The following is an 18,605-nucleotide window of genomic DNA, read 5'->3' on the forward strand; positions in this document are numbered from 1 at the left end:
ATTAGTGGTTAATTACCGTAAACAGCCAGAAAGAAAATGGCAATAGGACAGACATCACATCTTTCCCAGTCTGGTGCCAAGGTACAAACCATGGTAATATTTTTATACTGATTATTTGAGAGATGAATTGCCAGCAGTAGCTTTTGGACACGCAGTCTAGTGACACTTAAGCAGAAAATAAAACCTCAAAGGATGCTTCCTATCATTGTTTTGCATTAATTGTGTTGACTGTCTTTTTTTTTAAATAAAGCACCTGTGCAATTTCTTTAAGGCAGACAGGTAACCAAACCATCAATTACTTGTCGGGTTTTCATTACATCCTGCCTAGGCAAAATGAAAAATGACACCCTGCAAATAGCTTTTTGAAGTTTGAATTGACAATGCAGCATTCATCTTAGTTTTCAGAGACAATGGCAGAAGATGGCTCTACTTCACTGGAACATCTGAAATAACTGGCATGTCAACTCACTTCAACCAATTTTCTGCAAAAACAGAACTAAAATGAACCAGGAAACCACTTGATTCAATGGTCAGAGGTCTTGGAAAGCAGTCATTCTAGGCTTGATGGCCTTGTCTTCATGGACTGTTTGTTTCCCAGCAGAAACTGGGTTTAGCTCTGTGTTGTTCTGGAAGGTCACAATATGTTCTAACATAAGCTCACATGAATGTGGGTCTGTCAACTCGTCACTAAACACTTGTAGTTTAGTGTGTGCTAACAGTAAAAACCACTGATTTGTGTGATAGGAAATCCGCTGGTGAAAACCAGTCACTTTTGCCGTAGTTCTGTTAGAAGTAGGTCACTAGCTTTTCCTTGCTTCTTAAGGATAGTTACATGGATTTGTTTTCTTTGTGTGTATCTGGCAAAGATAATAAATCCCGTTGCCTTTGTAGTTTAAGATATCTATCATATGCTTGTATGCATAACCCCCTAAATGGCCTCTCCACAAAGCTTAGCTGTCCATCTGTTTTGCTTTAGCGGGTCTCTGATGATTGAACCTCTCTGCAGCATTGATAATAAGTCAGTGACCCAAGTTTGTTCTTGCTTTGTCTTTTCCCTCTGCTCTTCAGGAAATATTTGTAGCAAAAGGTGATCTGAGGACGGTTAGAAAGTATCTAGAATCCAGATTCGGTACCATTTTATTTTGTATGTGTAAAGCAATTAGGCTGATCCCTAAAGTTTGCAAGTTCATTTATCTGTTCTTGTAGAGCTAGGAAATTATTTCCTATAACCAGCCACAAATTGTCGTTGAGCGTACCTGAGATGCTGATGAATCCCAATCTGCGCCAAGTTTCAGCTGGTGTTCCAGAAATGAGACTCTCTCATACCTTGACACAGTCTCCTGTAACATCAGCAATCTGTTCCTGTTTTCCCAGCAGATTATTTTCAGCGTGGTATTATTGTAGTACTCAGTGATACACATGTAGGACATCATTGCTGCCACTGCTGCTGGAACAAGCTTGCGACCACAACCAAGCCGTGGTTTGATCAGACTCGCAGTGACCTAAGTTATCTAGAGAAGCCAACGGGCTTTTACCCTGGGGCTTGTGTATTAATTTCAAAAGTAGAGTCTTGCTTGCAGAGGCAGGCAAAAGGAGAGGATGAAACATCCAAAGGCATCAGGCCTCCAAAGCACACTGTGTCCAGTGTTTACACGTCCTTAAAAGAAATGCTGTCACTCACTGTGTACTGTTAAACAGCTGCTGCTTTTCCTGCTTGAGGTGTCTCATCTTTATGATTATTAAATTCATCTCTAGGTACCATGTATACAGCTACAAACTATTTCTCCCTCTTTGTAAAGACGCCCCAGGAAAGAGCGAGTTCCTCCCTGCAGTGCTGTTGTGTTGGAGGCAGCAGGATCTGGCTTCCAGCAGTGAGGAAGGTTTCTCTCTGTTGTGAACGCAAGCTGCAGCCAACGCTTTCAAAAATAAATGCCTGTAATTAGTCTCCTAAATGCAATTCGAAATTGATGAGTAGTTCATACTTGTCCTCCAGTTGAAGAAAATAGTAATAATGATTTTAGTAAGACTGTAGCATTTTGAAGGAAAAAATTATTATCAGATATTTCTTCTCTTGGATATTTCCATGATTAAGAGTGAGAAGGTAATGATTTTACAGTTACGGCCAGACTTTAAGAAAAGCATGCTTAAAATCCAAGGAAATAATTATATGTCTACAGGGAAAAAAGGATTTCTAATGAATTTTTTAGACAACCTACCAGACATCTTGATATTTTTGATGATTATTTAAACATCATCTTTAAGTGATGTAAATGTGTCTTTGGATCTTGCAAATCTATGTTAATGTCAATTACAAGTGGAGTGGGTAATTTATCTTTGTACCATGGGCATTTTTTGTTGAAACCAGAGGAAAAGATGTGTTATATCGGAAACACTATGCCTTTGGGCTTCTGTTCGGGTGGTATCAGCTGGAACAAATAAGCTGTGAATGCATTTACTGCTTCTGCTCTAATCTCACAAATGCTTCCAGAAATGGTTTGTGTCAGCAGTTGATGCACAGAAAATCTTGCACGGATTTTTTTTCTCATAAGAGAATAATTTTTATGAGCTTCAGTGGAGGTTCCTGTAATGCTCATGTTCTCCAAACCTCTGAAGCATTTGCTGTAGGTAGAGGGTGATGGCTTATTCTCATCAGTAGAGTTGTTGTTGGTGAGGGTGACTGGAGGCTGCACTTCCAAATTTGATTCCTTGGATTGCCGCTGTCCCTCTTTATAGACTGGGAGAAGTCACTTAATCTCCTGCCTCTGGCTGTAGTCACTGCCCTGCAAGAATGTGCACAGCAAATGTTTCACCAAACATTAGGTAGACTGAATGCAGTGGTGGCTTCACAGCACCAGCTGCTTTCTACACAAGATTCGCCTTGCCTCTGAGTGCAAGAGAATGCTTTGTGGGGAGCAGCGTGTCTCTGGGTGGGTCATCGTGCATAAAGAGGATGTTTTAGCCTCTCACTGGGCAGTTTCAAAGTGTACTCTTCCCCTCCACCACCACCAGCAACAGCCAGGGGAGAAGTCCTGGGGCCGCCGGGGCGTGTGCGGAGCATCCCCATCCTTCACAGTGCCATTGTGACTTTCACGGTTTGTGGGAAATAGCCAACTTAGTTTGTGAAAATAAACTGAGAAGTTGAAGTGCTGTGTTAAAAGGGCAGTTTCACATGGGGGGTAGTCTTCATTTCCCACCAGATTCAATGGAAATTTGTCTCTTTGCGCCATTGGACCCTTCTAGACTTGCAAAATCTTCCCATACAGCTCAAATTATCATTGCCTTCTGTCTCAGGAATGAAAGCTGTAAAAACTAGCTTTCCTTTGCTTTACTCAAATCTTCTTCCTCAAATATTTATTTTCTTGACATGGTCTTTCTTACCGTATTTATTTTAATTTCATGCGTCATGAAAAAAGAGCGGTAAGGGAGAGAAGTCAAAAGGTTCCTGTTATTTGAAATTCACCACAGCCTGCTGGTTTCCTTCAGGGTCCCTAGCAGTGTTTGTGTTTGGTTTTCATTTGTTTCTTCCCATTATCAGCATCCCTTAAGAAAGATATTTTGTAGAGAACTGTTCCTCTTAGATAACCTAGGGATATTTTTATATTTGAATTATGACTCTAGGCATCTTTAAACAATTTACATGAAGTGTCTAATAGCTGTGAATGCTCCCTTCTTTTCCTCCCACCATCCCACTCCTTCAGGATGAGGTTTTGTCACTTCCAGACAAGTCTTAAAAATCTACAGACAAAAGGGAGGATGATGACAAAGAACAGCTTTTGTGTTTATAGATATTAATATAGGCTGGGTGCAGTATTATTTATTTGGACTGCTCGATCATTGCAGATAAACAATTTGACAAAAAAGAAAATTGTGGGAGAACTTAGGATGCAAGATCCGTGACTGGTTTAAGCTGATACTGAATTCAGTGGAGTTATGTTGTTTGATGTTGCCAAAGTGGCCCCTATTTCTTTAGAATAACATTTACAAATTTTTTAAATAATCTGGAAGAATTGCAATTTATACTCTCCTCACCTTTAATTCTTCATACTTAGCAAGCCCGTAAATAAATAGCCTAAAATGAAAACACATTTACACACAACAGTTCACATCTCTGGAAGAAGTGTTCTTAGTATTTTCTTGAAAATCAATATTGAGAATTAATAAGGAAAAGAAAGAAGTGTAGTACTCTGTATTTTTCAATGCAGTAAGGTTCGTGTTCTTCCTAGGAAGACCTTCCAAAAGATTCATTTTAATTTTTTGTGCTTTTCTATTGTAGTCCCAAAACACAGAAAATGCCAAACAAACCCAAATTCTGGGCACCATAGATGTTTAGACAAGTCACAGTTGCTGTAATTTAGCAGTAAACCTCCTGGTGTTATTCATGACTCAGATCTACTAGTAAAAATGCTACAAAGGTGATGTTCCTCCTTCACTGGCCTTCTCCAGCCAGTGTTTTTCCTTGAACAAAATATATATGTATTTTACAGATCAAGAACCACTCCCATGACAGAAACCCCAGCAGCCCCGTGTAGTTGTCACACACAACCTCAGAAGTTCAAACACTTCATCCTCAGGCCTTTTATCTCCATTTAAAATACACCTCCAGGAAAGTTTGTGGGGAATGCTCTACTCAGCTCAATGCAACAGGATTTTACCTCATTTTATTTTGAGCAAATATAGTTCTTACCTGAAAATTAATTATAGAGTTTGCTGTTAAGAGACGTGCCAGTTGTCATGGATGAGGAAGGCCTTATCTAATGCCTGCTTTCACCAAGAGAAAGACATGCACTAAATTAAATGGGCTTTGACTGAGGCTCTAAATTAGCTCAGGCTTTTCTGTGAACCATGAAAAGACAGGTAGTTATAGACAAATAAGTACCAAAGCAGCTGTAGGTGGTTATCTAAATCAAAACTAACAGGTCCCAGACAAGAAGTTGCAGATGCATAGAATTTAGGTGGATAATGAAATGGAAACCTCTGTAATGCCAATCCAGCAGACATTGTTGTCCTGCATTTCACTCAGACTTACCCAAATGGCTGTTGGGTACAGATTCGACTTGTCCCTTCCTTGCTCATGTTGCTGTCCTGACCATAGCCCTCAGGTCATGTTGATGTCCCACATTGGTGGTTTTGTGGACACTGTCCCTTTTGCACCTGGGAAGAAGCATCTGGGGTAACACGTTGAGGGTGAAGCTCAAGCCTGGAAAGCCCTGTCCACTTATGGGGGAATGGTGAGCGTTTTTGGCCAGTATTGTTATAGGGTGGGCAGTCTCAGATGGCGTGACAAGGCACTGGGTGGGGGTTAGGGTCAGGGCTCTCCCCTCACCCTCTCCTCCCTGCTCACTGGGGACCATCGAGGGTGTTGAATGCAACCCCAAGAAATTGGCTTTGACCTTGGCATATACTTTACTGGGGATTAATGTTAGGAAGCAGAAAGCTCTGACCTTACTGTTATTTATGCAACATGAAGGTTGTAGTCACACATGGAGACAGCATTCCAGGGCCACAGAAATTATTAGCTGTGGACCATACTCTGAACCAGCCCATTCTTCAAGTGATGAGCAGGTACTCGTGACCGGTGTCCCTGATTTTGGGGAGGGCTGTGTTCTGAGCAGTAAGTCCTCCCTCTCAACTAAACCTGTGAGTATTTCTAAGTTACACTGTGTTTTCCTGAAATAGCCCAATGGCCAATACTGCATTTATAAGATCATTTTAATAATCCCAATCTCTGCCTCATTGCATGGGAAGCATTATTAAAAAGGTAATAACCTGCTACAAAGACATGCAATAGAAATAGAAATAATTTGATAAATAATGTAATTGCCTGGAATCATTTACATTTGAAGTAGATTAGTGGCGTGAAGCAAAGTTGCTGTTAGGCTAAAAAATGCTGTAGATATTCCTGCCTATGAACTATGAGAAAAAGCAAATACACTGCTGAGATTGCAGTCTGGTCTGTCTCATGCTTTTGCTTTCTACCTCTGCTTCCAACCCCCCCAGCCCAAGCAAGGTTCTGAAGGATGGACAATAGGCCATTCATCATGTCGGCTGAAATACACTGTTTTTCACAGGTACATTTAACCTAAATCCTCTCTGAGAAGACGGATTATCTCTTAGAAGAACTCTGGCACCGCAGTCTCTTTTCAATAGCCACGTCAACCACTGCCACAAAGGCTGTACATGAAGGGATCAATGGTAGTTTTATCTCAAATTGCACTCAGTGTGTGTTTCTTCCAACTGACATTCATTTAAATGCTTGCTCTAAGACATCTTTTCTCCCTGTAATAGAAAAAAGATCGGACATCCAAAGCATTGTTTCCTGGGGGAAAAAAAATTAAAATATTCAGTTGGCTAAGCATGAAATATTTTGGATGCATGCGTTTAATCAACAGTGAAAGCAAGTGTAGTTACGCTTGTATTTTGTAAATTAAAATGTTAAAATTAGCAGATAAGAAACAACATACCTTATTTCATTGCAGCAGTGCTAATAAAACCATTTGAGAGGGGAAAAAAGGAATGTCCCTTTATAATTATGAGCACTTTGCTCCAAAGAAACATTGGAGCTCTAATCTGCAGGCCCGTAGTTGTGCTGTCCGCCCGCGTGCTGCATCCCTCGGGAAGATAACCCTTACCATTGCACACGCAGCCTGCCATGTGCACTGCATTTGTAGTCCATTCATATTCCACGTGTTTCCATCTGCTGAACAGAAAAATAGAGGGCAAGCTGAGAAGAATATATTGAGGGATACCTGCAGTATCATCTGTCTGGTGCAGGTTTTCTGTTGGTGATGTGTGGGCTTTGTGAGTTAGAAAATAATTCGCAGTGAAAAGGTTAGCACATGGACCTGCTACTCATCCCTGCAAAGGCTTTCGCTGGGTGACTGCAAGGTGCAGGTGAGGCTGAACAACCCCTGGCTCTGCAGTGCTGATGTATTTGGTTCCTGGACGTGCATAGATTTTCTTTTAATTAAATAACAGAACAAGATGTTACAGTAGATATTATAAGCCTGGGATTTTTAAGCAAACATTCTGTCAAAGCATGAGGGCAAAGCTGAGCAGCAGGTCGTAGGCTTGTTTTGGTAGATTCAAGTGATGCAGTCAGACACCCAAAGGTCAGATTTCCTTGGAGCTGGGCTAGAGGTAATTACTGATACTCAGTTTTATGATGTGCTCTGGGAGTTTTGCAGTTTTCAGTCATGGTTTATATTCCAAATAAGGGCTTGATCTCGTTTTCACAAAGTCAGTGATAAAACTCCTACTGAACTCAACAGGACATATTCTATCTTTAAATGCATATATTACTGACTGAGAAATAATTATCGGCTCCTGGGAATCCTGCCCAGCAGTGGGGAATGCTGTGATGAGCTACCCATGTCAGATCTATTGTTCTTGATTTGGGGTCAGAGGCAACATAACCTGCTGATGGGTGACTTAACAGATATGGCAGATATATCATGAGCTGAAAAAATAAGCACTAAGAGATCAGACCAAAATGATTACGCACTGCTATTTTTCCTCATACTGCTCCAGGTCTGCCTGACCTCTTCCATCCATTCCCAGCAGCTGCTGGAGACACTGGGCAAGTTAGTATTGCTGTACTGGTTGGCCATGCTGATGTGTCCATGATGCCAAGGTGGGTCCTTTCTACATAGCATAGGTGTCTTTGAATAGCAGAGTGCTGCAGCTGTAGCAGACACTTAGAAATTTTTCATCCATAAAGATGCATCTTTCTCCTTCGTGTACTTTTCAGGGTTCACCCCAACCAGATAGCCAAATGCCTTAAGATGTTTCCATTCCTGCCAAGCTGGCACAGGGCATGTGCATTTGTCAGGCATGCAGTGTCAACAAGAAGCTGCTATGGAGGCTGTGCTGATCGACTTAGGAAAAAGCTTCTTCAGGGTAATGCAAAGTGCTCAGCCTGCAACTTTTTAAATTTGCTGCTGCAGTGGCAAAAAAAGAAAAAAAAACATTGGGCAAGGAAGGCTATGGAGGAATGCTTTCAGCATTTTTAAAGGTCCTTTGTCCCCAGAAGAGCTTTGATCAAAACACTGACAAGGTCAGCTCTTCCTGGGGTAGAACCCAAAGCTTCAGTTTAGGAAGCAAACAATCCTTTTATCTCCTAATTTCAGATGTGTCTCTGCTCTCTGTGGATGTGAAGTCTCCAGTTGACAACCACAGACCAACAGATTCTCTCTTAAAAATGCTATGTTTAAAATATATGAGCTTTCTTTATATAAGGATGCTAAACTATCTTATTGCCATCTTTTTTCTCAAATGGATGTTTTTATCTTTGATTTTTCTCTGATATTAGCAGTGACCATGAACCAGGTTATCAGTAACACAGTTGCATTAAGCTGCACAAGAAGAGATTTATATTTTTAGTTGTTACCACTGTTGTGGTTAGTAGTGTCAGGGAACCCAGAACATTCAATAGCAAGTCAGTAGCTCATTTTTTGAGTTTGTAATGGTTTAAAGTGATGCATACTCAGCAACCAACACTTTGTTGTAAAGTAATGTGTGTTATCTGAAATGTAGTTTATTTTTATGCCTTCCTAGGCATCTTATTATTGGGGGTGTATTTCGGAAGAGGAAGAAAGTGTACTGAACAGTGCTTCATTTAATTTGAACTTTGGTCTTAAAAGAACTTTTTCAACCAAACTGCTAAAAGCAGTTGATGAAGGGGTGTTTGCTTTCAAGCCAATTAGCAGTTTGAGAACCCTCAGTGGCCTGAAATGAGTCTCTCCTCTCGTTTAATGCAGATATGTCTGCAAAGAAAATTTGTGAATTAGCAAAAGCAGTGAAAGTCCTTCCTACTTTCTCAACTAACTGTAACAAATTTCAAAGTGCTAAAATAATTACTTGTTAACTTCTAACACATTGGATTCAAATTAGAGGACAAAACATTCAGTGTAGAAAAGCACCTTCAGCAAAAAGAGTCACATAACCATAAGGCCTCCTAATCAATGAGTCACAGTGAGGTTTTAATGGTCTGATTTATTTTAAAAAATTTCAGTTAACTTGCACAATTATTTGTCAGTTTTAATGCTGGTCGTTTACAGGAGTGTGCAGGGAATTACATAGTTACCAGATGAGAATTAAACATGCCCAGTGATTCTCAGGGGAATGGGTTTGAAGAACTCGGTGCAAGTCCCACCTGTACTCTTTGCAGTGTGTTACCAGAGTTGAAGGATGCCTGTGTGCTAAAATTTTAAAGCCAGACAGCTTTCAGCTTAGAAATGGAAGAAAATAAAGACAGCACTAGCTCCCTGAGATGACTGGCCAAAGCCAGTGGTGGATCAACTGTCCTCATCCAAAGGTTGTCTCTAGAGTGATCCAGTCCACATTAACTACAAACTAGTTTTACGTTGGGAATAAAGATGACTTAAAAGGAAACAAGTAGCATGAGAAAGAGACAGAAAAGGCATTAGAATTTGAAATTAAAGCTGGCTTCATCAACAGATACAACTAAAATGATCTATGGAAGAGATTGTCCAGTAAACAGTTTTCAGCTATATGGCTAAAAATAAAGCATGCATAAAAATAAAATCTCAACTGTCCAGAAATAGTCTAAAACATGACACTTTTCTGGATTTCTTGGGATGGCAAAAATGCTGAGAGAGTGAGTGCAGAGCCTGGCGGGGGCAATGCTGGAGCGGACTGGTCCTTCTTGAGCTGGAGCATATTGCTGAGCTTGTTCAGTTGTTTATATTGATTTGAATTTTAATGCATGCCAAGGGCACCTTCAGCTTTGAGAAAGGCACTATTGTTTCCAAAGAGCTGAAACTGATAACAGCAGTAAATAATTCCTTGGGAGCTCCTGGTGCTGCTCCTGTCCAGGCTCCTGCACTGGAGACCAGAGTGGCAAGTCCTGTGCTCCAGTGCACATTTAATGTAATATGTGCATTGATTTGTGCCAACATAGTAGTGAAGATAAGAGACAAGTAGCTATATACTACTCTCTTCCAATTATTGAGCTGGAGCAACTGCTACAGAAGCAAATATATGGCACTGGACTCCTGCAAAAATAAATTACAGTAGTGAATGTTACTGACTGCAACAATTTGGAGACCTATAAGCCAGTTGAGAAACTTCTATTAATATCACTGCTATTGATGTGTGAAACATAACCTCTGTCCCTGGTCTTTGCCAGCTGGCTTGCATGTTGTACTGCTGCAAGAGCAGGTCAGGGAGAGGTTACCCAGGACGGAGATTTGGTGGCTGTTGTCCGAGCATCTTGCGCCATCTTCTTCCTCCTCACTCAGTATCGTCATTGTAAAGACTCTCAAACTGCCCCATTTTTCGAAGGAGCTCTATGCATGTGGACTGGGAAGCCCATGCGTGCCCATCAAGAGAGCACAGCAAGACAAAAGGCACCCACACCAGCTCCCTTAGGTGACACGTTGTCTTCCAAGTCTTACTGGGGACTGTGTTCAGCCCAGTGGCTGCAGCTGGCAGGAGCTTGGGAAGCCCCACAGTGGCGTGGGCAGATGTCCTTTGCACTTCTATTCATGCCTTGTCTCATGGCGGTACTTTATTCAGCTGCCTCAGTGCTGCCCCATGGCTGCAAGAAAAGGTTCGTGCCAATTCGTGCAGTCTGTTTCTTAAACCCTCCTCAGGTGGGAAGTGTCTTCTGAGCACTTCTGCAATGGTGCAGGTATTGTTTGCTAAATTTCTCTCCTCAGAATTTCTCACTCCAGTTGCGCAGAGCTTGACTGGCATTAAGGATGCAGGAAGGCTTCTTCATTTTCTTTCAAATTAGTTAAATTGAGAAATAATTGAGCAGGAGAAGGCAGGAATTAATACAAGATTTTCAATGCAGGGCTGAAAGTAGCTGAAGGGGAGAAAACAGATTGCTGCAAGACATGATACTGAGCAGACAACCAAGTATTTTGCTAAAAGAGGTGATGTTTGGCTGGGGGGGAAGGTTTTTCTGGAGTCTCTTTAGATTATGTCTCCGCAAGGCACAAGTCATTCATGTTTTGATGGGATTTACTGGGCAGGATCAGGTTTTCTGTTTTCATTGACTTAAAGCAGAGCAGAAGAAAATGGAGCAGAAGACAAAGGTAATTGTGGAACAAGGCAAGCCTGAAGTGCAGCCCTTGTGCAAGAGGAGGGGCCAGGGATCACCTCAGGAATTAACATGCCATCCTGCCTGCCTCCTGCCCTCCGAGAGATGTGTAGCTCTTCAGATAACACCATTTTAATGAGGACGACGTATGTGAGAAGAGGATGGGCATGAAATAGGATTTATTTTATTTTCACCTGCAAACACAACTGCAGATAAGCCCTGCGGGCTGAGTTATGCTGCAGGCGGAGGAGTGGAGAGCACGGAGGGGAAGCTTGGCAGTGTGGTACCCGTGCTGAAAAGCCATCAGCCTTCTTGACAAAAGCAGCAATGAAACCCCTGCTTCACTGCATCTGTTTAGAAAAACCTTTTACGTTGTTAAGCAGTGAGTGTGGAGATTTTTAGATGTAGCCTGTGTACCACAGGTTACAAGGGTTGTCATGGTGAGTGCTGAATATCAAAGTACAGATGCGTGTAAAACCTACACAAGTTACTGTTGTGTAAATTTAAGTTGCCCTCAAGTAAAGACACAGAAAACTCATGTAAGTTATGTATTCAGTATTTATGAATTGTGTCCTGGGAGATTTTTGTTAGCTGAACTCCCTCTGTAACAGGCAATGGACTGCCTGTTGTTCAAACCATCAATAATTAATGCAGACTTGAAAGAGTTTTTTGTTGACTTAAAAGAATAAAACTTTTGTGTCTGCTCTCTTTGCAGAATCACTGTTTTGGACGATGGAAGCCTCCGGATTGTCAACGTCACCAAATCCGATGCGGGAAGTTACACCTGCGTGGCCACAAACCACTTTGGGACAGCAAGCAGCACGGGCAGCTTGGTTGTGAAAGGTAGTTGCAATTTTTATCACATATGACTGATACTCCATTTTAGTACCCGAGAGCATACTAAGCAGCCCCATGAATGTTACACCTTTCCCCTTTGATTGTAATGCAAGTGGATTCTGGGGGATTGAAGTGTCTTTTGCATCTCAGAAACCTGATGAGCCTCGTGGGTTGGAGACAACATTAACAGCAAGGGTGTCTGTGGTCGCACTGACTGATGGTGCTTACAGCAAGTTAATGCATTTGTTTTCGCACATAGTTTAAAATTATACTTCAAATGATAGGGGAGTTGTAACACAAAGCCTGGTCTGTGGTCTGTATCATTGTATGACTTGTTTCTAGCAATGGTCAGTAATCATGCTTGAGAAATACTTGCTGTCGCTGCAGTCAGCTTTGTCATAAGATTCAGTTTTGCATAAAGCCATGGCATGCCTGTGGAGAAATGTTGCTCTCAGCATGCTGAGATTAGGTGGTGTCCTTTACAAACATGTCTTACCTAGTTTAACTTTATTCTTGTCAGTCTTGAACTTCCACCATCTTTTTAAAGAACTTCTGAACTCCTTGATACATCTTGTCTTGTAGCAGAATGATACAAGAGTTTCACCCTTGTATTCAATGTCATATTTTTTTAAAAGGTGCACAAACTCTGGTTGAATTTCATTATTTCTTATCCAGGGCTGAATTTCTGCATTTCATGATTTCAAAGTGTTTATTCGTGTGTGTTCACAATTTTTCTGTCAAATATTTTTTTTTTTTAAAAAAAGTTATAACATTTGACAAAAATATTTAAAGTAGTTGTTTGATAGATAATGAGAGACACTGACAAATATCTTTTTGGCCTGCTTATGAGTAGTCTGATATCTGATGAATTATTATGGACAATTGATATATAGATTATTACACCTATAATCACTCTCCAGTTCCTTCTTAATTGGGGAAAGACCTATATAGGATAACAAATCAGGAAAAATTGATTACAAAGTAATAAATCAATCACAAAGCTCTAATGCTGTCAGTTTTAATTCTCCCATATATTGACATTGATGGATAGTATTCAGTTAGAGGCCCTCTCCATCAATTATTTTTATGGTATATAGGGAATACTTTAAAATGTTTCAATGCAAGCTTTAATCCATGGTTTTTATAGTTGGAGCCCATTTCAGCAAGCAAAGTCAGGATCAAGCAAGTGGTGATAAAGCTGGTGAGCCCCTCTAACAAACGGCCGGTGACAATGGTACATTTTCTCAGAGCAAAGCATTTGTCTCTACCCTAGCTATCCAGTGATAGTTAGATGGGATGTTTCTGGGGTTGCGCTTCATAGCACTTGACCTTTCCACTTCCCTCAGGCCCAGGGGCCGACAGTGCAGCCCCAGGGTGGGGGGCCGTGTTGTCCCTTCATACCTTCTCCAGGTGGCCGTTATAAAAGGAACCCGTAGGGGAACATATTGACACCAAGAGTTATTCAGGCTTGGGGTTGTTTTGAATCATTTCTATGGCATTTGCCCATGCCTGTGTTGGTCCCTGCAAACAAAAGTAGAGACAAGTGAGGATCAGCATTACATCTCTGTATGAGCTCTGTCTTTTCTTCATCTGTGTTGTCCGAAGGAGGCACCCACAGCAAACATCTAGGAAAGCACTGCTCAGGGAACACAAACACAAAGAAGACCTGGTCTATTATTAAAAGGGTCGATCGGCTACTGTCTGCCCCAGAGCAAAACTGGAGAGCAAAATGGTAAACACAGCCCAAACGCCCTTCCCTAGGGACTACAGGAGGTGGCCTGTGCTCACGGCAGGAGGCACCGGCTCTTCATCTGCGGCTGGGCACAGCTGAGGTCATCCTGGTTTTCCGAGTGCTGAAAGGAACTAAGGGGGTTGAATTGGGGTCTGCAGTTCAGGGGCCACTTGTACCACCGTGAAAAAGCCAATTGTTGAAAATAGGACTGTGTTTTATTTCTGTTATTGAAGAGTCATGCTTCTGTAGTTTGTGGCTTATCCTTTCTTCCTTGTAGTACCCAAGGAATAGCCCGTAACTCCAAGCACAATAGGCAGCAGCTGTTTTACCTGATCTTTGGGTTCACATGGTTTACAAATCACTTTTCTTTGCAGTAAGGTTCTAAAGGATTAGCAAGTACTTTTTTCTCTCTCAGTGCTCCATTTTAACTCGATTCCATTAGCATTAATGGGAGCAACACATGTGCATGAAGCAGAGAATAAACTCTTAAGCCCAAGATGTGGATATTAACAGCAAACTGAGAAATGCAATTTCAGTCTATCCCATAAAAAGTATAAAGAGCAGAAACTATTCTGAACTCCAAATGAACTGTAAAATACTGTATTTTATACTGAAATGCTTGAGTTTCTCTGCCCTAAGTAAAACACTGGCAAGTTTTGACAGAAATATGACTGAATACCTTATTTTAACTCAGTTTTGTGGTGTTCAAAAAGACTAATTTATCAGCTGATGAGTTTTTTGACCTTAAGATATGCTTATATTCTTTTCTAACTCATCTTATGTCATCAAGTAAAAAACTGGGAAGGTCAAAAGACATTTTTTTTAACCTTCCTGTGTTCTTCCATTAACATTTCAGGTTCTCTTTTTTTTTTTTTTTTATTTCAATTTTCTTTCTCTCTCAGGGAGAGATGCCAACAGTGTCAAAGACAGCGTAGGCAAGGGTGGAAGGAGGAGAATATCTGTTACACCAGAACCAAGGAGCTTAAAATAAATCTCTGGCAAACAACCAAAGAGGGATGAATAAATATTCATATTATGCATGAGTAGACAGCCTAAAAAATACGAAATTCTGACGGGTGCCCATAGGGCTGTCTATTAACATGCTGTTGTCAGAACTGGTGAACCTTGGTGGTTTTCCGAACCAGGGAGATTGTGGTTTCTGTTTGTTCTGTTGGTTGTTGCTAAATGAGATCTGCTCTGGCCTCCGAGACCTGAAATCTTGCAAACTTGCATGTACAGTTTGACCTTTAAATTAAAAAGCAGGATTGAATTTGTAAGGATAGAGAAGAATCCCACAGACAGTGTTCAGAGCTATGTAAAACATGGTATGTGTTTACATGTAGTATATAAATATTAATTTTCCATTTTCTTTTTCTATTTTTCTTGTACTTTGGCTAAATGTGCAATTCACCCAACACACAAAAAGACTAGACTTTCACAGTACTGGGAGATTAATTGACAAATGGTGTAAACAGGTGTAGACTGTACAACATGAGTTTATTTTTATTTAATGGAGTGGTATAAATTGGCTAATATTGCAGCAGCTCTGAAATAGGAAAATAATTTCAGGACATTGCAATAAAAGCTCTGAATATCAGAAGTGCAAGGAGAGGCTCCTGGCGCTAACATCCCAGCTTGTGCAGTGACTAAGACCCAAGTGAAATTTCTCTGGCAGCATTAGGTATGGAAGAAGCAGCAAAAACAAGCTCATGACAGGAATGCAGACGGTAATAGTGTATCACCACCAGTTCTTTCACAGGATGAGAAAATCCTTGTCATGCAGCTTGTTTCCCAGCAGACACACTGAATATCTTGATGAGCCTGTGGCCAGCTTTGCTTTTGTAATGGGGGTGAATGGATCATGGCACCCACTGTACACATGTGTGGCTGCTTCTCAAACATCTACTTTCCTTTTGGCTGTGTACTGAGCTATAAATATATATTTATATAATTTTTTATAAAAAAATATATAGAAATCTAATCATTCAGCTTGACTCTGCAGCCTGTAGCTTCGTGCTGGGGTCCTTTGTAATTCCCAAGGAGGCAGCAGCGACGTGTCACGCTCCGGCAGCTGAGCTGTGGCAAGCGGGGTGCTGCTGCCTGGGTACTGGGAGTTGTGCGTTAGGGAACCGGCCTCGGAGGAGCCATGTGGCAGGGATTGTCCTGCAGCAGAGATGCTCTTGGGTTTCAAAGCATTCCATCCTGCCAGAAACAGCTTTTTGTACCACTTATTATCCGGTTGCTTTGATTGCAGACCAGGATAACCCAGTCCTTTCCAGTCCCCTTATCTCTGTGGTCTAATGGACAGAAGCAGTGTATGAATGCTTGGTAGAGTCTGTAAGTGTTTGTTCTTGTTGGGAAGTACAGCAATTCCAGTCACATTGCTGCATCTCAGACAAGGGCAAGTTCCAGTGACTTTATTTGCCTGTTTCATTATGATGCACCTTTAACATTTCCCTACTGCCATTAGCTTGTCTCGTTTGCGCTACCATGGGAGGGCTTAAGGCTGTAAAAGCAAGAGAACTTTTGTTCACTGGTATCCATAGCACTTCAGCAGAAAAAGAATACAAAGATAATGTCAGTAGGTTATTTTTTCCTCACACTTGAATAGACTGATAGTTTTGATTTTGTCCAGCACAGTGATCCAAATTATCTTTTATAAAATTGCATATTTTCCATTCCAAGCCTATTCCTTTGTGTGAATGTTGAATTGGTGTATTGCATTTAAAATTGAAACGATTGATTAAATACTGCAAATTCAGGTCCATTATCAGGTAACTTTTCAAAGACTTCAAATGTTATTGCCTTTAAACCTGCAATTTTTACTGTGTTATTGTAGTCCCTTCAAAGTAGCTGGGCTCATGGTTCAGGGACAGCGATGTGCCAATCGGCGTGGACACAGTCTTCACGCACTGTAAAAACAGTGTTGGTGGGATGCAATGGCCTTCCCAGCCCATCTTGCCATCTGTGGTTGTCTCTGTTTTGACATCATTTGATCAGTATTGAACTACGTTCTTCAGAAAATGTGCTGTGCTCGCCTCATATCCATGGGGCTAGGGTGGATTTATACTACTATGAATTGTCTTAGTAGATAAGGAATAACCATCTTTTCATCTTCAGAGATTCTGAATATTATGTTGCCCATAAAGAAGTGAAAAGAGTTTAGTTCTCCAGCTCCACAGGTATGCACCAGTGGAGAGACATCGCTCTCTAATGACTGACCATCTGTCTGCTATTGCATGTTTCAGAAGTTTTGTTTTGAACGTGGCTGATAATGCATGGTGCAGGGTTTCTTCAAGTCATTTGTGGCTTAATTTCCACATAATACAGTAAGATGGTATGTGATAACGAGCACACATGCAATCAAACAGAATTGCTTATGCCTCCTTTTCTATTTGTGCATAATGTTCTTTGGTTGGGCTGAGGTGACTTTGATACCTTCATACTCATCAGCCTTCTGAAGCTGAACGGTGCAGAGGCTGGGCACAGATGTGCCTGCACCAACAGTGCTCATCGTGAAACACTGGCTGTTGAATTTCACAGCAATGGAATTTCAATCACTTGTAGTTCTTTTTACCTTTGAAGACCTCATTATAACCCCCCATAATTGTGTTAAAGATGACTTGGTATAACACGTTCAGTTTGATTTTTTTTTAATGTATTATTTGTTTATAAGCTTAAAAGTCCAGGCGGACTTTTAAACTAATCCCATTTTTACATTATAGTCGTCTAAAAAGTAAAACTCATAAAATAGAGAGATCAAACTCATATGGAAAATCATACAGTCTGAATGATCCCTTATGGGTTTTCAGAGGATTATTTTACTCTTTCGGAAATGTTTACATATTATCACACTTCAGATTTTTTTCAGCTGGATATTCATAAATAAACTGAATCCAGAGTGAATATCCAGGGTGTTATCATCAAGTTCTAGATCACAGTTGTGTGTTCCGTACAAAATTATTTCCACCATTAGGATGGTTTATGTGTCTATTTATGTCTTGTTTTATACTTACAGATAATTTATTTCATTTATCACAGACACTGATTCTGCATAACAGAGTTAGTATTGCTGACTATGTTCTTCAGCATCTGCTTTGGCTTCTGTGCCAGCTTTAAATCTAACGCTACAGCCATTTGCACTACTGAGATCAGCAAGTGCTGGACTTGCCTACAACTAAGCTACTTCTCATAGTGCCATTACAGATTCCACCAATAAAAAAAGGTGGTGTTCAATAAACCTGATCTTTCTCTTAGTCAAAAATACATAGAAGTTTCTTGAAATATATCTGTGTAGTTCTGCAGCGGTGTTGGGTACATTAACAAAGTCTTTCCTTGTTAGGGTGTACTCGGAATGGGTCTGGCTGCAGAGGAACTGTGCAATGGTTTTACTGGGCAGTTATATGAAATGCTAATCTTCCAGCAAAGAGTGTCTGTATTTTTGTGAGTGTCCTTTTTTTGGTTTGGTTTTTTTTTCTTAAATCGGTGAATACAAATAACTGTCACACTGTGAATTTTACCAGCTGTTTTCAACTATGTCATGACTGCTTTGGAGTAACTGGAATATCAATTGCTTGGGGGTGGGTGGGTTCACTTTTTTCCTAAGATGTAGAGTAAACCATGCATTAAGATGCTAGGTTTTTTTACATTAACCAAGGCAAAAATGCAGCCGATACTTCAATCTGTTAACCCGTTTAAGCACAATTTACATTACTAGAAACCCTCTCTATACCTCCCTGTTTTTTCCCCGCATCAGATGCATTGCTGCTTCTTTTCTTATATGGAAAGCTGTCCCAAAAAACTATTGCAGGCATTTTCCATACCATCTGTCCATATGTCATGGGTTTAGTGGTTAGTCATTTTGCAACGTGAATAGCCTCTCTGTCACTCTTTCTGAGGTCTGTCTTGATCAGCAGTGTTTAAGGTCATGCAAGGTCTTTATTTTTCTTTCCTCACAGTTCAGTTCAATCT

At 40.8% G+C, this 18,605-nt stretch overlaps 1 protein-coding gene across 6 annotated transcripts in view; it reads left to right on the forward strand.

Annotated features, from left to right (window-relative positions):
* Positions 1-18,605, forward strand: part of LOC141964007 (contactin-4) — a 340,757-nt gene that overhangs the window by 286,908 nt on the left and 35,244 nt on the right. For all 6 annotated transcript variants that reach the window (XM_074913777.1, XM_074913772.1, XM_074913774.1 and 3 more), the window contains one exon: positions 11,781-11,908. In XM_074913777.1, coding sequence (XP_074769878.1) covers positions 11,781-11,908 — 128 coding nt within the window. The remainder of the gene's footprint in view (positions 1-11,780; positions 11,909-18,605) is intronic.

The sequence above is a fragment of the Athene noctua genome, chromosome 10 (assembly GCF_965140245.1).
Source record: "Athene noctua chromosome 10, bAthNoc1.hap1.1, whole genome shotgun sequence".
Lineage (NCBI taxonomy): Eukaryota > Metazoa > Chordata > Aves > Strigiformes > Strigidae > Athene > Athene noctua.